The 19,243-nt window shown below is 47.6% G+C and overlaps 1 protein-coding gene across 2 annotated transcripts in view; it reads right to left on the reverse strand.

The window, feature by feature from the left end:
* Nucleotides 1-19,243, reverse strand: part of LOC126525916 (dual specificity mitogen-activated protein kinase kinase 4-like) — a 66,546-nt gene that overhangs the window by 23,105 nt on the left and 24,198 nt on the right. For both annotated transcript variants that reach the window (XM_055067708.1, XM_050173888.2), the window contains exons 5-9: nt 17,568-17,687; nt 8,446-8,565; nt 8,164-8,215; nt 6,630-6,757; nt 4,137-4,211 (exon numbers count right to left, since the gene is read on the reverse strand). In XM_055067708.1, coding sequence (XP_054923683.1) covers nt 4,137-4,211; nt 6,630-6,757; nt 8,164-8,215; nt 8,446-8,565; nt 17,568-17,687 — 495 coding nt within the window. The remainder of the gene's footprint in view (nt 1-4,136; nt 4,212-6,629; nt 6,758-8,163; nt 8,216-8,445; nt 8,566-17,567; nt 17,688-19,243) is intronic.

Below are 19,243 nucleotides of genomic sequence, written 5' to 3' on the forward strand. Positions count from 1 at the left end.
CAACAGGAAACACGTCATGTTTGGTGTTTGCCCCATCTATTAGCTGATGCGAGCATCAGAAAAATAGAATAACAAATGAACTTACAGTGTGATATGTATTTTTATTCTTTCCCGCTAAAACTAAAAAGTTCTGCATGTAAAAGAAGTTACACTTTGTGACCTACTTATCTTCTGTTACCTAGCGACAAGACAATGACATGCCAGATGGGCCAAATGCATGCGTCATGCATCAAACGTGACCAATGCAAGCGAGGCCGGCTGCACATTTGAGCGTCGCCTGTTCGGCGACCCATCTGTTTTTTTTTTGGATGCAGCTTGGCTTCTTGGGCTCCTGGCGTATTCTGCGTTCCTTCTGCACTTTGACACGACGCCACTAGGCTACTGGATGGGAAAAATTTTGTTTGAAAGTCGTCTGTGCTGAATTTCAAGCAATTTAGACTTGTACGGCACGGCACCGAACGTTGTGACGCAGTTGGCGAAAAACAGCTCAGCCGTTGTGGCCAGTTAGTTTGGCGTGTATTGAATCTTTCTGGGATGTGCTTCTTGCGCTTTGTCTGACCCCCCCCCCACATTATTCTAACTAGTTTCTTTACTTTTTGGGGTACTTATGAAGCACTGTAACCGCACCTGGCATTTTGACGAAGTTAGCTTCATGTGTACCAAATCTTAGTGGCACGAGTTTATGGCGCTTTACTTTTTGGGGTACTTATGAAGCACGGTGACCGCACCTCGCGTTGTGACGCAGTAAGCGAAAAGCAGCTCGGCCATGGCGTGGCGATACAGTTAGTTTTACGCATACCGAATATTACTGGGACAGGTTTATGGTGCTTTCTCTAACCCCCACACTATTATAACTAATTTCGTTGCTCTTTGGGGTACTTATGAAGCACGGTGACCGCACCTGCCGTTGTGACGCAGTAAGCGAGAAGCAGCTCGGCCGTGATGTGACCCCCAACATTATTATGACTAATTTTGTTACTTTTTGGGTATTTGTAAAGCACGGTGACCGCACCTCGCATTGTGACGCAGTAAGCCAAAAGCAGCTCGGCCATGGTGTGGTGACACAGTTAGTTTCACGTGTATCGAATCTTACTGGGACAAGCTTGTGACCATTTTTATACCCCCTAATCAACACATACCTTCTTTCAGCACTCATGCTTGTTGAAAATGCGATGAGCGATTGCCAAAAGTGATAACACGGGAGTGTGTTGCTTGTGACGGCAGAATGCGCAAAATTTAACGCCAAGGAGCCCAAAAACTGGGAACTTAACTAGAAAGTTCCATCTTCTGAACGACTGAAAACAGGTTTTGCACTCATGCATTTGTCATGAGTGCGAGTAGAAGGCATTCTGCGAGCGTCTGGCTGGGAGCCTTTGTTGTGGCCACCTCCGTATACATGGCGCACCATCGCATTGGCTGAGGCCAAGTTGTATAGAAAACAGGCAGTTGTCTATGTATTTGTACATTTAAAGGGACCCTGAAACGATTTTGACGATTTTGTAAAAACGAACGGAGTCGTTAGAGTAGGTCCTTCTGATTATTAATTGACGCATGTAAGTGCTCTGTGTAAAGCGTGCAATTTATTATAAGGTTTTAAAAATGTACATTGCTGCCGATGGCAGCACATTGCTCGGCTGAATTTTAAGCCACCTCTGCCCATTTGACGTCATTTGCCGTAATGATGTTATTAGGGTCAGCTATCCGATTGGCTGCCCAGGGCGCGTCATCAATAATTTTTCCAACTTTACGGTGAACAAATGTTGTTCGTAATAGTTATTCCAACTATTCCAATTTGTTTCTATAAAAATAAATAAATAAGTAATATAAATGTACGGGTGGCACGGCCTAGTCAGGCAAATGTTTGCCTTTAGCCGTGTCCCCTAAGACAATCTGTTCATTGTCTTAAATAAATCAATAAAGAAAGAAAGAAAGAAAGAAAGAAAGAAAGTAACAGAAAGAGAATGCACAAGAATGATTTCTCACTACGCTTAAACACTTTCAGCACACAGCAAGCGTCGTCTGCTTGTGTTACAACGTGCTCCATTTTGACGAGAGCTCTGCGGTCAGAGTCGGTCTGTCTTTTTGCGAGCACCATGATTCGACTTTGTTGCGTTGTGGGCTGCAAACGGGGACACAATGTCGCAGCTTGACATATTGGGCTGCAAACGTAGCGACTGGCAATATGTCAAGCTGCGACATTGTGTCCCCTTGCAAGGCAGCAGACATGCGGACTGGCTGCAGCGCATCGGACTGCCGCTATCCGATCGGTGCCAAGAATTGCATGTTTGCGGCCGTCACTTTACACCGGAGGATTACTACCACAATAGCATTTCACGAGTCCAGTATTCGGGTAAACGCAAGTGCAAGGGGACAGGACCTGGCCATTTGACCGTGCCATTTCACGGGATGAGCAGAAGCGCAAATGTGAATGGTCTGCACGGTGCAGCCACCTAGTGGCACAGAGCTCAATCACACACAGTAGCAGTAACGAAATGTATTCTTTGCTGCTGGTGTAAATCTTTCGCAGGAGTGTAATCGTTAACACATTGTTTTTGTAAATGTTTAAAATGTTTTACACTTGGTTAGAGCAATATTAGCGCTTAAGCTCTGCGCCAACAGGTGGCTGGACCGTGTGTGTAGACCGATTAGGTCGCTCACATACGTCTATGATAAATTTCCTTTATCAGCTTGAGTTTATGTCTCCAGCCATCTGTCGAAACGCCCAGATTGCCTGTGGTTACTGGAATACCAGACATGTTCGGCGCTGCGACAGAATGCTCGCAACGCACGCTGCTTTGATAGCTCTTGCTTGGGGTCGACTGCCAAGCAGCTGGCGGAGAGTTTGGAGAGGCTTCGCGCGCTCGCTCTAGAGAACCGGAAGTCGACGACATGACGTGCCATCATGACGCAGAGCCAGTGAAGGCAGAGGTTAGCCCCGATCACTCGGCGAATGAGTTGAGGAGAAAATGCATGACTATGGAGGAGGGTAACTTGTAATCGTCCGTAGCTCTCTTAATATGAGACACTTCACACAAATTGTGCTGCGAATGATTAACTTTAGCTGTACCCTACGCGTCTGCAAAATTTGTCCGAACCATTTTAGGGGCCCTTTAAAGAGCGGGAAATAATGCCCAGGAATGGAGGAATGCTTGGGAATCTGATGTTTTCTTAATATTTTATGATTGGTATTGTTCGGTATGAGTTGGGTATATTCTATGACATGTTTATAAACACGAATTTCTTTTATTTGTAATGTCACCCATTCACCACTTTCACTTGTTTCGCCTCTACATGCACTTTTCCTATTAAGGTCTCAATACCAAAATGACACATGCTTGTAATTTACTTTTTTTCAGCTGATGCCGTCCGGTGGAGCTTCGTAAGGAAACTAATGCTGCTTACCTGGTGCCATAACATTGGGTGAACGCACCAAAAGCCCAGAACGAGAATTTATTGAGCAAAATAAACACTTCCTCATTTCAGAAGGTATCCTGCACTCTAGAATTTGCACATTGCACAGATTCAATGGAGGCTTGTAATGATCACTCGCAGTCATATTTATTTTACTAAATAATAATAATTATAATAACTTAAAAAGACAGATTCCTCACCAAGACAGCGTGCGGTTGAGCAGAACCAAAAGCAAATGCCACGCCAATCAGCACAGCCTACATAACGTGGACCAGCTATAGCATTCGAAACACGTGCGCCCAAAACTGAAACCGGACGTGTGGTTCAGGTGTTAATCCTATCCGCTTGGTGCGCTACAGTCAATCTGGCCGCTGGGGTCTATGGAAGTGTCCGCTCTTGTTAAGATTCTTTCTCTATGGTTGCGGTTTGGCGCCGTGTTCATGTGGTAGCAACTTTGTTTAAATACGATTCAACAGAGGACTACTGCCTTTCTGGTGCAGTCACTCTATTACCTGGGCCTGTAGCGGCTGCATTTAGTAACAACACTTTTCATTTTACTATAGTTCTTTTTTTCTCCATAGCAACTATCCCAATGTATTAGGAAGAGAGAGGCTGAAACCCTCCATGAACTAAACAAATAAATAAATCACCTAACGTAATATTGGGAGTAATGACACGGTATTTTAACTGTGCAAAAAAAAGGGGGGGGGGAAAAGAGAACTCACCAAGGTTATTCCTAGGCTCCATACATCAGACCGGACGTCGTAGCCAATGGCACTGGAAGGATCTATACGTTCAGGCTGCAAATAGAGTCAATGGTGCTAGAAGTTAATTGAAAAATGCACTCCTGCCTGTCTTTCTTGCATTATACTTTCAAACCTTATAATTTCGAAGTACAAGTACACAGTGAGACAGGCATTTACAGTTGCTAAATAGTGTAGCTAGATTATTGATATGGCATATTATTTTTCCTTTGCTTGAAAACTGTTCCACGCTTTAAATGTTGCAAAACTTATAAATAGCAAAATCTGTTAAAAAAAATTAAATTATGGGGTTTTACATGTCAAAACCACGATCTTGTTATGAGGCACGCTGTAGTGGGGGACTCCGAAAATTTGGTCCCCTGGGGTTAATTAACGTGCCCCTAAATCAAAGTACGTGGGTGTTTTCGCATTCTGCCCCCATCGAAATTCGGCCGCCGCGGCCAGGATTCGATCCCACGACCTCATGCTTAGCAGCCCAACACCATAGCCACTAAGCAATCATTGTGGGTAGCAAAAGTTGTAAAGCTTAAAGAAATCTGATATTAGAGGTCTTTACAGTGTGTTCTACCAACACATGATTAAAATGCAAGCTCATTCGATAGCAAATCTGCCACCAATTCTCACTAAACCAACAATGGCAGGAACTATTACAGCATGGAAGTGCTTCCGGCATAAAGGGGCTCAACATCCTCAGAGCCTTCCATCACAACCCTTCACCTATTTAATTAAGCTACAATATACTCGCCATCTGCATTCTATTGCTCTTCTGCTTCCCCCCCAAAAAAGTCACAGGCATGCGCTGCACATGCAGTACAGTCACAGTGCAAGCTGGAGGAGCGGCTCCACAGGGGCTACATTCTCGGCAGCAAGCACTAGAGGATCCTTGCGATGAAGTCTCTTTGCGTCGTTTTCACGAGAATGATTGCCAACCAAAACGGCTATTGGAATGCGCCCACAACAGCTTAAAGGGACACTAAAGGTTACTATGAAGTCAAGTTAAAGTGATAAAGCAATGCTCTGAACGTCTAAGGCGTCAATATAATTGCGAACAGAGCTTTAGTAACCGAGAATTTGAGGTAAATGCATGACACGACTTAATACCCCCCAGCGACATTACGGTACTAGCCTGATGACGAAGGCACTCCTCATCATAATTTATGTCACTAGTACTCAACTACTCGTATTAAAAAGATCATTTCATTAGGTTATAAGACGGAAGAAAGTGCTACTTGTCTACTTCTGTTCGACATAAAGAAAAAATAACATTTTGACTTTACATTTCAGTAGTATGGGTGGTCGAAAGGTTTTGTTTTCGCTCGACTCTGCGCCGCGCACACTTTGGAGTTTCCATTGTTTCGTTATCGCGTCGTGCTGCGCTGGTTCTGCTGGCTCGCAGAACTTGCATTTGGAATAAGCAGCGAGAATGACACGTCCATGTGATGTTGTGGGATGTGCGAACGGTCCGCGGAACTTGGCCAATGGCAGTTGCAGCGGCAAATTCAATGTTACTTATCACTGTGTGCCAACGAGTGAACCTCTCCGTTCGAAGTGGTTAAGTGCCGTACCTCTGCCACAGCGCGTTGGCAAAGAGCTGAAAAATCGCATAGTGTGCTCGATGCACTTTCGTCCAGAGGATTACGAGTTCAACGCCGACTTACTGAAGTCGTGTGGAGTGCCTTTCAAAGCAATGCTTTCCCGTAGCGCTGTTCCAACGGTCTTGCCTGCATTCTCCGAAGCGCAAGAACAACTGCAGGTCGAAGACAGGGCGGTGAGTGTGGCATTTGGTTTTCACGAAGGAAAATCTACAAATGTGTGAATATGTACAGCCATGACATACAGTTGCCGTCGTAGTAGTACGCAATGACGCTGGCAGCGCGAGCTCTCAGCAGCAGGTCACGTTCATCAGTGCTTAAATCGCTGAAGTCGAGCCCAGCATCGCGAGCCAATGTGTGGTTGTCAGGGTCGTCCATTGCAACGAGCGTCGAAATTGGCATCATAAAATAAAGAATCGGCTTATTGTTGCGTGCTTTCCCTTTCGCTAGCCACCATAGTTCCGCTTTCGCACTGCTGTCGGCTCTGTATTGGCTCTGTTTCTGGCCGTGCGTTTGCGTTTTGTGCAGAAAAACCGTAGCGCCGCTTGCGGGTGCCGTTTTACTCACCGACGGCGCAACGTCACTACGAGACCATGACATCACCACTCCTCAATCGGAGAGCGAGCGATTTGAACTGCGCTAGAGGTATGCGGACGCTCCAGAACGCATTTTGTCTTAAAATAAGTCTCTTCTTCGCATGAAACAAGCGTTTCGAGGTTTCTGGGATGGTATTTCAACAGTCCACGTTGACTTGACATTAACCTTTAGTGTCCCCTTAAGCTGTAAAGAATTTTCTGGGTGCCAACACATCCAATAGCTCAGCGATGCCACATCTGCATGTTACAAAAGCAATGCCACTTACCGCCATGTATGGCCGGCAGCCAGCATCTCGTGTTTTGGCGATGGAATCCACCAGCTGGCCGCTGATGCCAAAGTCGCAGAGCTTGATGTTGCCTCGTCGGTCCAGCAGAATGTTACTGGGCTTCACATCTGTGTAGACATTAAGACAGAAAGGAAGCAAGATTAGCTTGGACCTAAAGGAACAAAACGGGCACAATAAAGCACCTACACAACATTTAAAGGGCCTCAAAACCATTCAAAGAAAATTTTTTATTTAACACTTTCGCGGTCACGGACGTACCGGTACGTCTTCACGCTTCCCCCCCACAGTGCCACTGACATACCGGTACATTCTCTATCATGCATTCAAAATTTCGCGCCTGAGCGCAAAGCTGGAGCTCCTGGACTGGCCACGCCATCTGTTGAATCTTTCTAAAAGTTTGTATTTTCGCCCCAACCTGTGTTGTAAACGTATTGAAGAGTACGGTGCGACTGCCACTCGGCCCTCTCTCTTTGCTGAGTGGCGCGGTGGCTCCGCGTTTGCTGGATCATGCGTCGTGCGCGTGTGGTTATGGGTTCAAGGGTTGTTCTGCCATCTCCGCTGGTTTGAAGGTTGTTATTTTTCCTCTATTGGTGTGTCTGCTACGGCACGTCAAGTTCAGGGGCACGCGCCGTTGCCTCTCCAAAAAGAGACCGACACATGACTCGATTGCTGCTTTCGCTCTCTCGCAGCACCCTCGCTTCCGGCTTGCAGCAGTAAACGTAAGGCCCCTCAAGCTTTGTTTTAGCCTTTTCCCATATCCCTCTGTCTTCTTGATCACGCAACGTCCCATTTAGTCTCATTTCTCTCCATTGCGCGGGCGACTGAAAGCGCATCCTCCCTGCGTGTGGTTACTTTTGGATGGCTGAGCGCGCGGGACCTTCGCTTGCTCATTGGAGCGGTGGCTCTTCCGATTCAGAATACGAGCCGAGCTCGGATTCGGACAGCATCTCATCCGAGGAAGAGGTGAGTTCCGCATCGTCAGATTCGGATGTTGAACGGATGTTATAGTCAGGCTGATGATGATGTTTACTAAGAACAGCTGCAGAACACTGAAATGTGCATATTCCATTGACTATGTTATTTGTATACCAATCATAAGCAAAAATAAATTGCTATGTTCATTCCCTGTTATGCTCGTTCCCTGAAACCAAGCCGACACTGGGGGTGCGTCACGGCCAGAAAGGTCCGACAGCGAAAGGGTTAATGGCAGTGTGTACAAGTCTACAATGAACATACAGCCGCAACTTCTTTTCTTTTCAAAATTATGCAGTGAATAGCAATGTTACGGGCCTGGAAGTGACAAGCTGTCAGTGTTGGCTTCTACTGATTGCGAGCTAGTGCTTTCATATAACGTTTGGGGCCACTGCGTTGCAGTGCACGGTCACACACCATGCGGCACTCTTTGTATTTAGTGCGCTGCAAGTTAAACGTGGAAAAAAAATAATTTGTTATAATGCGTTTTGACTGTAGTATTCATTGTCAGGTGCCAAAGATTCTAAAAACTGTCACTTACCTCTGTGGATGATGTTCAACTTATCCTTGAGGTAATTCAAGGCTTTTACAGTCTGCATTAAGAGAAGTGTGCTGAGTTAGTGAACCGGACAGGATGGCAACGAACTGTCCCTTAATTTCATGTAGCTGCACACCCTGAATGTCTAATGTACAGGAAATAACAAAACAAAAGCATGCTGCAATCATGTTAAAGTCAGAGTTAAAGAAAGCATCCATCTCAAGACAATGCCCTAGCTTCTTCTTGGCAGAAGAAGCTGCACCAAGGGAAAAACACACCACTTACAGCAACTGTGATCTTTCCCAGGATAGCTTCAGGTATGCGTTGGTGCTGCTTTTCATAAACGAACTTGTAGAATTTATCCAGTGATGTGTCCATTATCTCCATGCAGATCCAGCAGTCACCCTATAATGGATAGAACACTTTTATAGAACACTTTAAGGACTACCACTGTCACTTGAAAATAGAAAAGGATAACTGAGCTTTAGCAGCCTGAGTGAAGCAGTGCAAGTGATTAAATTTTTCATGCCCTAAATCTACCCAGTGGTCTACGAAGAATCTTTCGGATGAAGACCACAAAATTTTAGCCACACCAGGGGTTTGATAAAATGGATTCAAACGTGAACACTATATAATGAAACATGACAACTTATAAGTGGAAAATGTTATGCTCAAATTTCTCTGTTCTACACCACCACACATTGCTGGGCATGTTTATTCTTGTTAGTGTAACAAGCATGTGGCGCCCCCTCGGGCATAATCTTTGTTGGCCCGCCAGGCTCGGTGGCCTGCCAGGCTTGGTAGGCAACATTGGCCACTGCACCTAATACACACCGACGAGCACAGGTGCTCGGCGGTCAGTCATCGTTCATCAACACCACGCTGTGGAGCATCTGTCTAACGGAGGGTGCCTCGAGCCCTCCCTCGTTCACGAACCCGGGTGGATCGTGACACTGGTAACGAGGATGGCGACGAGTACCGACGCATTGTCCCATGCTGCCGCACGGAAGGCTCGAGCCGTTCGAGGGAGATGGGTCCACCTGGCCAATTTACGAGGAAAAAGACCATGTGTTCTGGGCAAACGTCACACCTGAGGCCAAGCAACAGGACATTTTCCTGGCCAGCTGCAGGACCAGCATTTTCAGTCTCAGCATTTTCCTGCTCAACCTTCTCAAGCCAGCCACACCGCATGTTAAGACGCTGGGTGGGCTGCTCGCCATAGTGCGCTCGCATTTCAGCCCGGCACCGTCCACGCTAATGGAGTGTTTCAGCTTCAATAACCGGAGCCGCTGGGAAGGAGAGACTCTTGGGCAGTTCGTCGCTGAGCTAAGAGGGCTAGCGAGTGCCTGCACCTCCGGGGAACAGCTGGACTCGCTGCTCCGGGTCAGTTTCGTCTGCGGCATAAACAACCCCGCCATGCAGGCATGACTCCTGGAGCTACCTGACCCCTCGCTGTAAGACGCTGTGAAGACAGCGCTGGCAATAGAAGCTGCGGACAAGGACGCCAGCGATATTGCACGTGTTACTGGCTCACTGTCGACGGAAGTGGCTGTCAACAAGCTGGCGACAATGGGCAGTATCTGTAGTCGCTGTGGTGGTACCCACTCTCCCTCACAGTGCCAGTTCTCTCAAGCACAATGCTTCACGTGTGGGAAAACTGGGCACCTGGCATGGGTATGCCGGAGGGGGAGGACGAACAGCGGACAGCAACAGCAGCCTGATTCAAGCCTAGGTACCACACAAGCCCGTGGCCAGGGTAGCCGTCGCAAGAGTAGCCGTCGCAAGGGTACGCGGCGGAGGCGTGCGGCAGCAGGCTCGAGTTTTTCCACGGCCAGACTCCACGTCATGGCCGAGGACCCGCCGATTTTCGACATGGGGCACACAGGCCTTGTACCATCGTCTGTGCCGCCATACATGCTGACCGTCGAAATTTGCGGGCACCCCACAGGAGCCAGCGTGTCAGTCATGGCCGGGAAACTGTTCAAGCGTACTTTCCCCGGTGTGTCTGTCGAGGCTTCGGGCGTGATGCTGCGCAGCTACTCCGTGCAGCTCTCCTAGGTTTAGGGTCAGGCACAGGTGAGCATTCGCTTTGGCGATAGACTAATAAAAAAACTCAAACAGGATAAAGAACTATGCACAAAGAATCAAGGGCAGAAAGATTTAGCTTCCAAGGTTCATAATCAGTCGTATTGTATATGTGGTTCCTTACCTCAAGCTCTACGCTGCGGAGAAAGCCAAGATAGACTGCATTATTAGAAGGGCGTATAAGCAAGCCTTGGGACTTCCGGCAAATACGTCAAACGAGAAATTCTTGGCGCTCGACGTGCACAACACATTAGACGAACTTACTGAGGCCCAGAGAGTAGCGCAGTATGAAAGGCTTACACAGAGTTTGACGGGGAGGCACATCTTAGATGACATCGGAATAACCTACAAAGCACAGCACGGAGTGCGGAGAGACATCCCAAGGAAAATAAGGGAACATCTATCAATACCCCCAATCCCCAGAAACATGCACCCGGAGTTTCACCAAGATCGAAGAAACGCACGAGCGAGAGCTCTCCACAAAAGGTTCCGTAGTGCCAGGGACGTGGTCTATGTGGACGCGGCGGAGTACGCAAATGGACAGAGTATGTCGATAGCTGCTACGAGTCTAGAGGGTGACTGCAGAGTTAGTGGGACGGTAAAAACATGGAAGGCAGAGGTGGCGGAGGAAGCTGCCTTAGCACTGGCAATAGCCTCCACGGAAGCTAACATCGTAGCAAGCGACTGCAAGACAGCCGTCAAGAACTATGCAAAAGGAAGAATCTCGCCGGAAGCACTGAGAATTTTAAACAACTTTCGTGAAGATCGCGACATTCACATTATATGGGCACCCGCACACTCCTCCCTTCTCGGGAATGAAATAGCGCACAACCTGGCTCGAGAACTGACAGGCCGAGCAGGTGACACGCAACAAATACTGGGAACGGAGAGAGACCGGATGATCAGCTTTAACGAGATCACCAAACACTATAAATTGGGAAGGGCCCATTTCCCCCCGGCACACTCCTCGTTAAATAACGGCAAGCGACGGCATGGCGCCTCTTACAAACAGATACATATCCGAACCCAGTGGCCTACCACCGCTACTACCCGGACCTTTACATGGATGGATGTAGATTCTGTAAAGAAAGGACGGACCTATAACATATGGTTTGGGCTTGTCCTCGTACACCCATAATGAATAAAATAATTAAGACCAGAGAGCAGTGGGAGACCGCGTTGCTCAGCTGTGCACCGGAAGACCAACTCAAGGCAATCCAGCAGGCCGAAGATGCCGCCAGGGCCCAAGGGCTCAAGGCCGTCATTTAGGTAGAGGCCTAGGTCTCAAATCTGCTGTGCACAAATAAAGTTTATGCCTCCTCCTCCTCCAAGGTTTGAGTGATTCCCTATGTGCGCGGCCTTTCACACAGACTTAAAAAGGTGGCTGGGAGTTACGAAGTAAAAGTGATGCTTTCGGCTAGAAACAAAATAGATAGCGCGTGTCCTAGGGTAAAAAGTAAGTTCGAAAGTAAGGACGATGCAAAGAAAGAATGTAGTATTAAACATCCACGTAAGAATCAATTAATCGATTGCGCGAAGAACGTTGTGTATCAGATTCCTATGACGTGTGGTCATGTGTACCTAGGACAGACTGCGAGCTGCATTAACACGAGACTAAGGGAACCCTTGCCTAGTCTGAAAGGTCGCCCTAGTATGCATTTGGCAATGCATTGTCAAGAACATGCTTGCTCACCTTGTCTTTTAAGCACCGACATATTGTATAGGCATAGAAATGAAACCGCAAAAGAAATTGTGGAAGCTTACTGGATTGCAAAACTAAAGGAAAAATGCATCAGCCATCCTTCTGTTTCATTGTTGGATAAAGAGAATTCGCTTCTGTCATCATATTGTTAATGCATTTTCATCTTAAGTGCTTGTTTTATGCGCTTTGCTGTTTTTATGTTGGCCAGGTAGCACTGATCGGCGGCATTTTATCACAAGTGTTGTTATATACGCTATAGGTGTGTTTTGTTGACTAGATTCTGCAGATCTGTGGGTATTTAAGCAGGTGGTTCTTCGAAAATAAAACCAGTTGTTAGAAAGCGCTCGTCCTTGTTGCTCCTTTTCTTCGTCCCTGTTTGTTTTGTGCAAAACAAGTTTTTTAAAAATTAATCTTTTCCAACTAGGCCGACTCGCAGTTATGCTTCAAAAAGAAAATAGACAGGAGGGGTTAGTAAAATGCACAGCAAATAAAATGTCTTCGAAAAAAAATTGCAAATCAAGTCGGACATTCTCAAATACGAATAAAAAGGAGATGCATACAGAAGCAAATATTTTCGAATATGAGCTATTTCTATCAACTGATAGCAAGCTCAGTAATACGACAACCGAACTTTGTCACAATTGAGATTGTTTCTCGACAGCTCGTAAGTCAACCTCAACTGTCCTGACATACTTTCAGCCCGCGAACGACGCCTCAGTGTTGTTTCACTGCTGTAAAGAGTTTATTTTGGTTTTGATGAGGGGGGACGTCTGCATCTTGGCATCAGCCAACATTCCGTATTTTGAGCTCAAGCTCCTTCAAAACGGCGGCAGCACGCTTCCTTTCCCATTCATTCCTCAATGCAGAGGCCCTTTCAGTTCTTGTCCTCATTCCGCCACTTGTTCGCCCCACGGACCACTTGAAGCATCTTCTTGGCCAGTTGCACAGTCCATGTCCGATTTTTTGAACTTCCTAGGGGCCGCGATGACGTCCGAGAAGCCGACCAGTTGGAAAAAATAAATGCATGTCATTTAATGCCCTTAAGGGCTCAAACCACCACAGGCACATTCGAAAACGCTCTGAAGGCCTGTTGGTACACGTATTAGGCATATCGGTTCTTGTACTGTGACAGGAGATATTGGGTGCACACGTGTATAATTAATTAAGGAATACATACATATTGTGTCCCATGGCAATAGCCCCTTCCCACACTTGTTATGCTTCACTGCAATACTTTTGCATATGCTTCACCAAGTAACATTGCTGTGCAGAGGCGAAGCTGACTTTCGGGAACCAGCATTATGCAATGCACCATGCTTTCCAAGCTTCTAAGCCAATCGTGAGGACCACAAAGGCAGAGTTGGTGCCATTGCTGACAGCAGCGAATTCTTTCAATAAAAAACATGGCGTTCAACGGCAAGAAGTTTCATAGCGAACGTCGAAGCAGCTAGGCCTAGCGTTGCTGCAGTGGTGGCTACGGCTGCCAGCTGATCTGTGTGCGAGAGCGCCGGTTCAAGGCGGCGAGGTAATCAATATGGCAGCAGTGGTGGCTTTGATTAATGCCGTTTCGGATCTGCGGTCACAGCAAGAAGTCAGGAAAATCGGATGGCAAAGCGTTCTTGCGTCCGAAATTTCAGACGTTCTGATACATTGACTTTATGGAGTACGTGGTGGTGCCGCGAAGCCGTCCAAATTATCGGCCATCCGGAAAGTCGGTTGTTGACTGTACACTGGCAACTTCTCCAGCTGACGACAGGGTATCTAAGATGATTCATTACGATTCCTGTGTGTTACTCGAGCCAGCATTACTGCGACTTTCAACCCTTTCAATAATATTACTAATTTTCCCTGACAGAGCACAAATTCCCGGTTTTCCCGGTTGGTAGACACCCTAAAGATTGTTTGTATTCTTCTGAATTGTGCTGCATTTGGAACCTCCTGATCTGACTGTAAATGCCGAATTTCAGCTGTGATCATCCATTGCTTTATTGTAATAGCAGCTTAAATGTCAACTAAACCCTGTTAGTCAATTCCCTGTTTGTTCCTCACTCACACGGACCCTAGACAAATGTACCTGTAAGTGGGTTGCACCATACCAACATATACAGTAGAACCCCGCTGTTACGTTCCTCACTGCTGCGTTTTCCCGGCTGCTACGTCGTTTTCATCCGGTCCCGGCATAGCTTCTATAGGATCCAATGTATAAGGAACACCTCTGTTACGTAGTAGCTGTGAAACGTTCCCGCATGACACGTCGCAACTTAGCACCTCAAACCCGCCTGGGTTAAAGTAGGCAATGCGCTCCAACCGCCATTTTGGCTTTTGACAAGTTTTGGCCGGGCTTGGCTATGGAACTGGCTGCAAGAAGCCGCACGCCAGTTCGAGACGCCACTAAGTGGCCATTCGTGAAAAATGCTCTCATTATCATCACTGTGATTACGGTCACCGCATGGTTGTTGGACGGGTCGACTCACAGAGGAAGGAAACTCAGGAGAGGCCCTGACGTCACTCTTTGTGAAGCTAAAGTGAAGCCGGAAGTTGGCGTTGCTCGTGGCGTTGCTCCACCTATCGGGCCAGCTCTCCTCTCGTTTACATTTCTCCCACGCCGCGCTGCGCACAACCGGGCTGCTCGGACGCACGCGCTCCGCAGCAATACTAAACAATCGTTAGCACGTTAGCATGATTATGCCAAAGAGGGCAAAATTTCCCGCGGATATTCCTTCGTCCGTTGCCATTGCCGTGGCGTGGTGACGACGAGGAGCACGAGCCGCATGATGCTGAGGAGTTGCCAAATCCTAGCTTTGGAGAAGCCGTCGCGGCTCTGGACCTCCTCCGCAGGTACGTCGCACCTCACAGCAACCCTGACAGCAATGCGGCCTTCCAGGCTATTGAGAAACGTGTGGCGATTTCTAGTGAGCGAAAGAAACGGCAAGCCACCATTCTAGACTTTTTAAGTCCTAAGTGCACTCTGTGGAAATAAATTGTCTATAGTTGAAGCTGCACTTTTTTTTCATTTTCGGAGCTTTCCTCACTGTTGCGTTTTCCCGGCTGTTATATTTTTTTTCCACGGTCAGGTGAAAAACGTATGAACGGGGTTCCACTGTATTACAGTGAACAAGGCTCCCGTGTGGGGATACATCAGCTGGAAAAAAAATAAGGAAAAAATAATCTCTTAGCCGGCATCTGCTTCCTATTTTTGTGATCTTGCCAAGACTGCCTATTTTGCCAGACTATTTTTGCCAGATGACAAGACTAACTGCCATCAATGGGTCTTTGGAAAGCTTGGCTTTCTTGGCTGCTCAGATTATGCAAGCTGATATGCAACCTCACACAGACCACTTAGCTTTAATACATTACTACCTAGGCAACAATAACTTTTTAAGAGATGATGCATAGTATACTCATAAGATATAAACATTATTTACTGTTAAAACCTCATTAATTCGATCCCTGTTCAGAAAATCAGACTCACTGTCCGGTACTGGCAAACATATGCAGTATTCCACAGTCAAGCTCTCACTTATTTGACCTTGTTTTGGTTAATCCGTGCCATCTGGAGTGTGGCAACCATGGCGCACCACAAATGTGGAGAAGATGGTGGCGAAGAAACGAGGAAATAGTGGTGCGCGCATCCAGACAGAACGAATGACAGGCGTGCTTGTAGAAGCTACTGAGGTGGTGACATGAAGTGAACACCACAGCGGGCAGTGGAAGAAACAGCGCACCATGGAATCGTGCACTCACACTAGGTTGAGTCAATATTATGCAATATATTATACACATCGCAAGTCGTCATCCACAAAGAAGGTGAGCATGCCACCATCGTCACAGGTACCACACCCACATACTTCCACACACATGCTAGCAGTGGCTTGAGGACTGAAAGTTGGCCTGGCTTGCTCACACGGATAGGATACCATGCCCAGAGTTTCGGTTTCAGAACTATTATAATTCTGCCTGTTGTGTAGATTTGGGAGGTTAGCACGTTTATGTGTGCCTTGATGAGGTGTAGCGCAATATAAGCGAAAAGGAACTATTTGATGCAGCATGTATGAGCATGTCTATTTAGGCACCATTGGCGTGGCACTTTTATCAGTGCATTTCTAATGCACACCATTTTTTTTCTCCCCCTAAAAAATTGAGTAAGAAACCGCTCGCAGCATTTGTATGCTTTGCCGCAAAACATGGCTGCATTGCGGCAAAGTTTACTTTAACCATGCGGCGAAGCTGACTTTTGGAAACCGGCCGCTGCTGTACAACCCATATTAGACCATTGCCCATATTTGTTACTAAATAATCTGGTGCGCATTAGATTTCTACACTGTTAGGTGTTTTAATGTCACTTGTACATTATTATTTTTTTGGAGACACAGAAAGTGGGCACGCGCTTGATTCTGGCAAATACAGTAGAATCCCGCTGTTACGTTGTTTTCATCCGGTCCCGGCATAGCTTCCATAGGATCCAATGTATAAGGAACCCCGGCTGTTACGTAGTAGCTGTGAAAACATTCCTGCATGATGCGTCGCCACCCGAACCCGCCTGGGCTAAAGTAGCCAACGCGCTCCAACCGCCATTTTGGCTTTTGACGAGTTTTAACCGGGCTTGGCTATGGAACTGGCTGCAAGAAGCCGCACGCCAGTTCGAGAGGCCGCCACTAGATGGCCATTCGTCAAAAATGCTCTCACTATCATCACTGTGATTACGGTCACCGCATGGTTTGTTGGACGGGTCGACTCACGGAGGAAGGAAACTCAGGAGAGGCCCTGACGTCACTCTTTGTGAAGCTAAAGTGAAGCCGGAAGTTGGCGTTGCTCGTGGCGTTGCTCCACCTATCGGGCCAGCTCTCCTCTCGTTTACATTTCTCCCACGCCGCGCTGCGCACAACCGGGCTGCTCGGATGCGCGTGCTCCGCAGAAATACTAAACAATCGTTAGCACGTTAGCATGATTACGCCAAAGAGGGCAAAATTTCCCGCAGATATTCCTTCGTCCGTTGCCATTGCCGTGGCGCGGTGACGATGAGGAGCACGAGCCGCATGATGCCGGGGAGTTGCCAAATCCTAGCTTTGGACAAGCCGTCGCGGCTCTGGACCTCCTCCGCAGGTACGTTGCGCCTCACAGCGACGCTGACAGCAATGCGGCCTTCCAGGCTAGTGAGAAATGTGTGGTGATTTCTAGCGAGCGAAAGAAACGGCAAGCCACCATTCTAGACTTTTTAAAGTTCTAAGCGCACTCTGTGGAAATAAATTGTCTACAGTTGAAGCTGCGCTTTTTTCATTCATTTTTGGAGCTTTCCTCACTGTTGCGTTTTCCCGGCTGTTACGTTTTTTTTCCTCGGTCCGGTGAAAAACATATGAGCGGGGTTCCAGTGTACTGCCAAATGAATCAACAGTGTGTTTTGACGTATTTTTCTGCATCTTGTCTAATTCAACCTACCGGATAATTCAATCGATTTCGCAGGTCCCGTCAGGGTCGAATTAACAGAAGTCGGCTGTAGCAGCGATGTGACACCAATCTTGAAGGTGGAAGGGTCCCTCCCCCACTTTCAGATGCCTACACACATGCATACAGTGGCACTAGACCAGGCTGTCTGAAAATGAGCAAAAGCCAGGTGTCTTACCTCCTTGAAGATGGCCCCATAGAACTGGACAATGTAGGGGCAGTCATTACTCTTCATCACAACCTCGAGATCCATCAGCAGCTGCTTCTGCTCCTTCTCGTCGACCGTGGAACGGATGCGCTGCAACAACCATGTCATGGAACACACAGTGAGCCAACAGGCACAATGCTCATCTCCCCTTGACATAATTTTAGTGTACTTCCAATTCCCTAATACAGTAAACCCTCGTTAACACGAACTCGCATATGTCGAAATATCGGTTAAGTCGAAAGTTTTCCACGCCGCGCCTTCCCCACCCATAGCTGTTATGTATTCGCACCCGTTTATCTCGAAGCATTTTTCGGGCGTAATACGGATATCTCGAAATTTCGACCGGGACGGCTGAAGGCAAAGGCCATTACCAAAAGGTGATACAGGCTCCGAGCGAGCGCTTGGTTCCTATTAAAGTGCCGAACGCGGTCACGATCGAAGGGCGAATACAAAATTCCCGCGGATGCAGCCGTTTTCTGTCAACCACGTCAAGTAACCTTGGAAGCAGTCACGTGGTGTGCGCCGCTTGCGCGCGCGGGGGCTCATGGGTTTTATCTGGTAGTCGTGCCACCGCATTTTGCACGTGCGGACATTATTGTGCGTGTGCGATTCTGTTCTTTGTTTCGTCGCGCTGTGCGCATGACGCGTTGACTGCAATTTTTTTTTGTTGTGAGTGTGGTGTGTGGTCAACGGACGACGACGATGTCCCGCCCCAAGCAGTGTAAGTCTCTTAACGCTGGAGAAAAAAGTCGCGTTAATCAAGGAAGTGGAGAAGGCGGGAAGATCGAAAACAAGCATCGCCAAAGAATTCGGCATCCCCTTGTCGACCCTTTCGACAGTTTTAAAAAAATCGGCAGAAGGTCTTCGATGGCTTCGAGCAAAGTTTTTCCAGCGAGCGGAAGTGGATTTGGGCCTCGAAATTCCCGGACGTCGAAGCAGCACTCATGCTGTGGCTCCGGAATGTCAGGGCAGCCAACCTTCCCGTGACAACCCAAATGATGATGGAGAAGGCAGACGCTCTGGCGTTGCAGATGGGCCACACAGACTTCAGTTGCAGTAATGGCTGGTTTGAACGACTTAAAAAAAGAAATAACGTGGCCTCGAAGCCTATCCACGGCGAAAGCGGTACTGTTGATGAAGGGGCTGCAGACACCTGGCGCAACCACCGCCTCGCTGAGCTGCAAAAGGCTTATGCGGACAAGGACATTTTCAACCTCGACGAAGCAGCACTGTTCTATAAGATGCTGCCTAGCCGCACATACACGCCGAAGGGAGAAGCGTGCTCAGGCGCTAAGCAGCGCAAAGACCGAGTGACGATACTTTTCGGAGCCAATTCCACCGGCGATGAAAAACTGCCGCTGCTTGTTATCGGTAAGTCGCTCAATCCAAGGTGCTTCCGAAATGCACGGCTCTCGAGAGATGCGACTTACCGCGCCAATAAAACGGCCTGGATGACTGCAGCGCTCTTTGAAGAGTATGTACGAGCTCTTGACCGCAAAATGGCAAGGGACGGCCGGAAAGTGTTGTTCGTTGTGGACAACTGCCCCGGCCACGGAAAAATCAACAACTTGGAGGCAGTCACGCTGGAGTTCCTGCCTGCTAATATGACGTCCGTGCTCCAGCCGATGGACCAAGGAGTCATTGAG

This window comes from Dermacentor andersoni, chromosome 8, assembly GCF_023375885.2.
Source record: "Dermacentor andersoni chromosome 8, qqDerAnde1_hic_scaffold, whole genome shotgun sequence".
NCBI lineage: Eukaryota > Metazoa > Arthropoda > Arachnida > Ixodida > Ixodidae > Dermacentor > Dermacentor andersoni.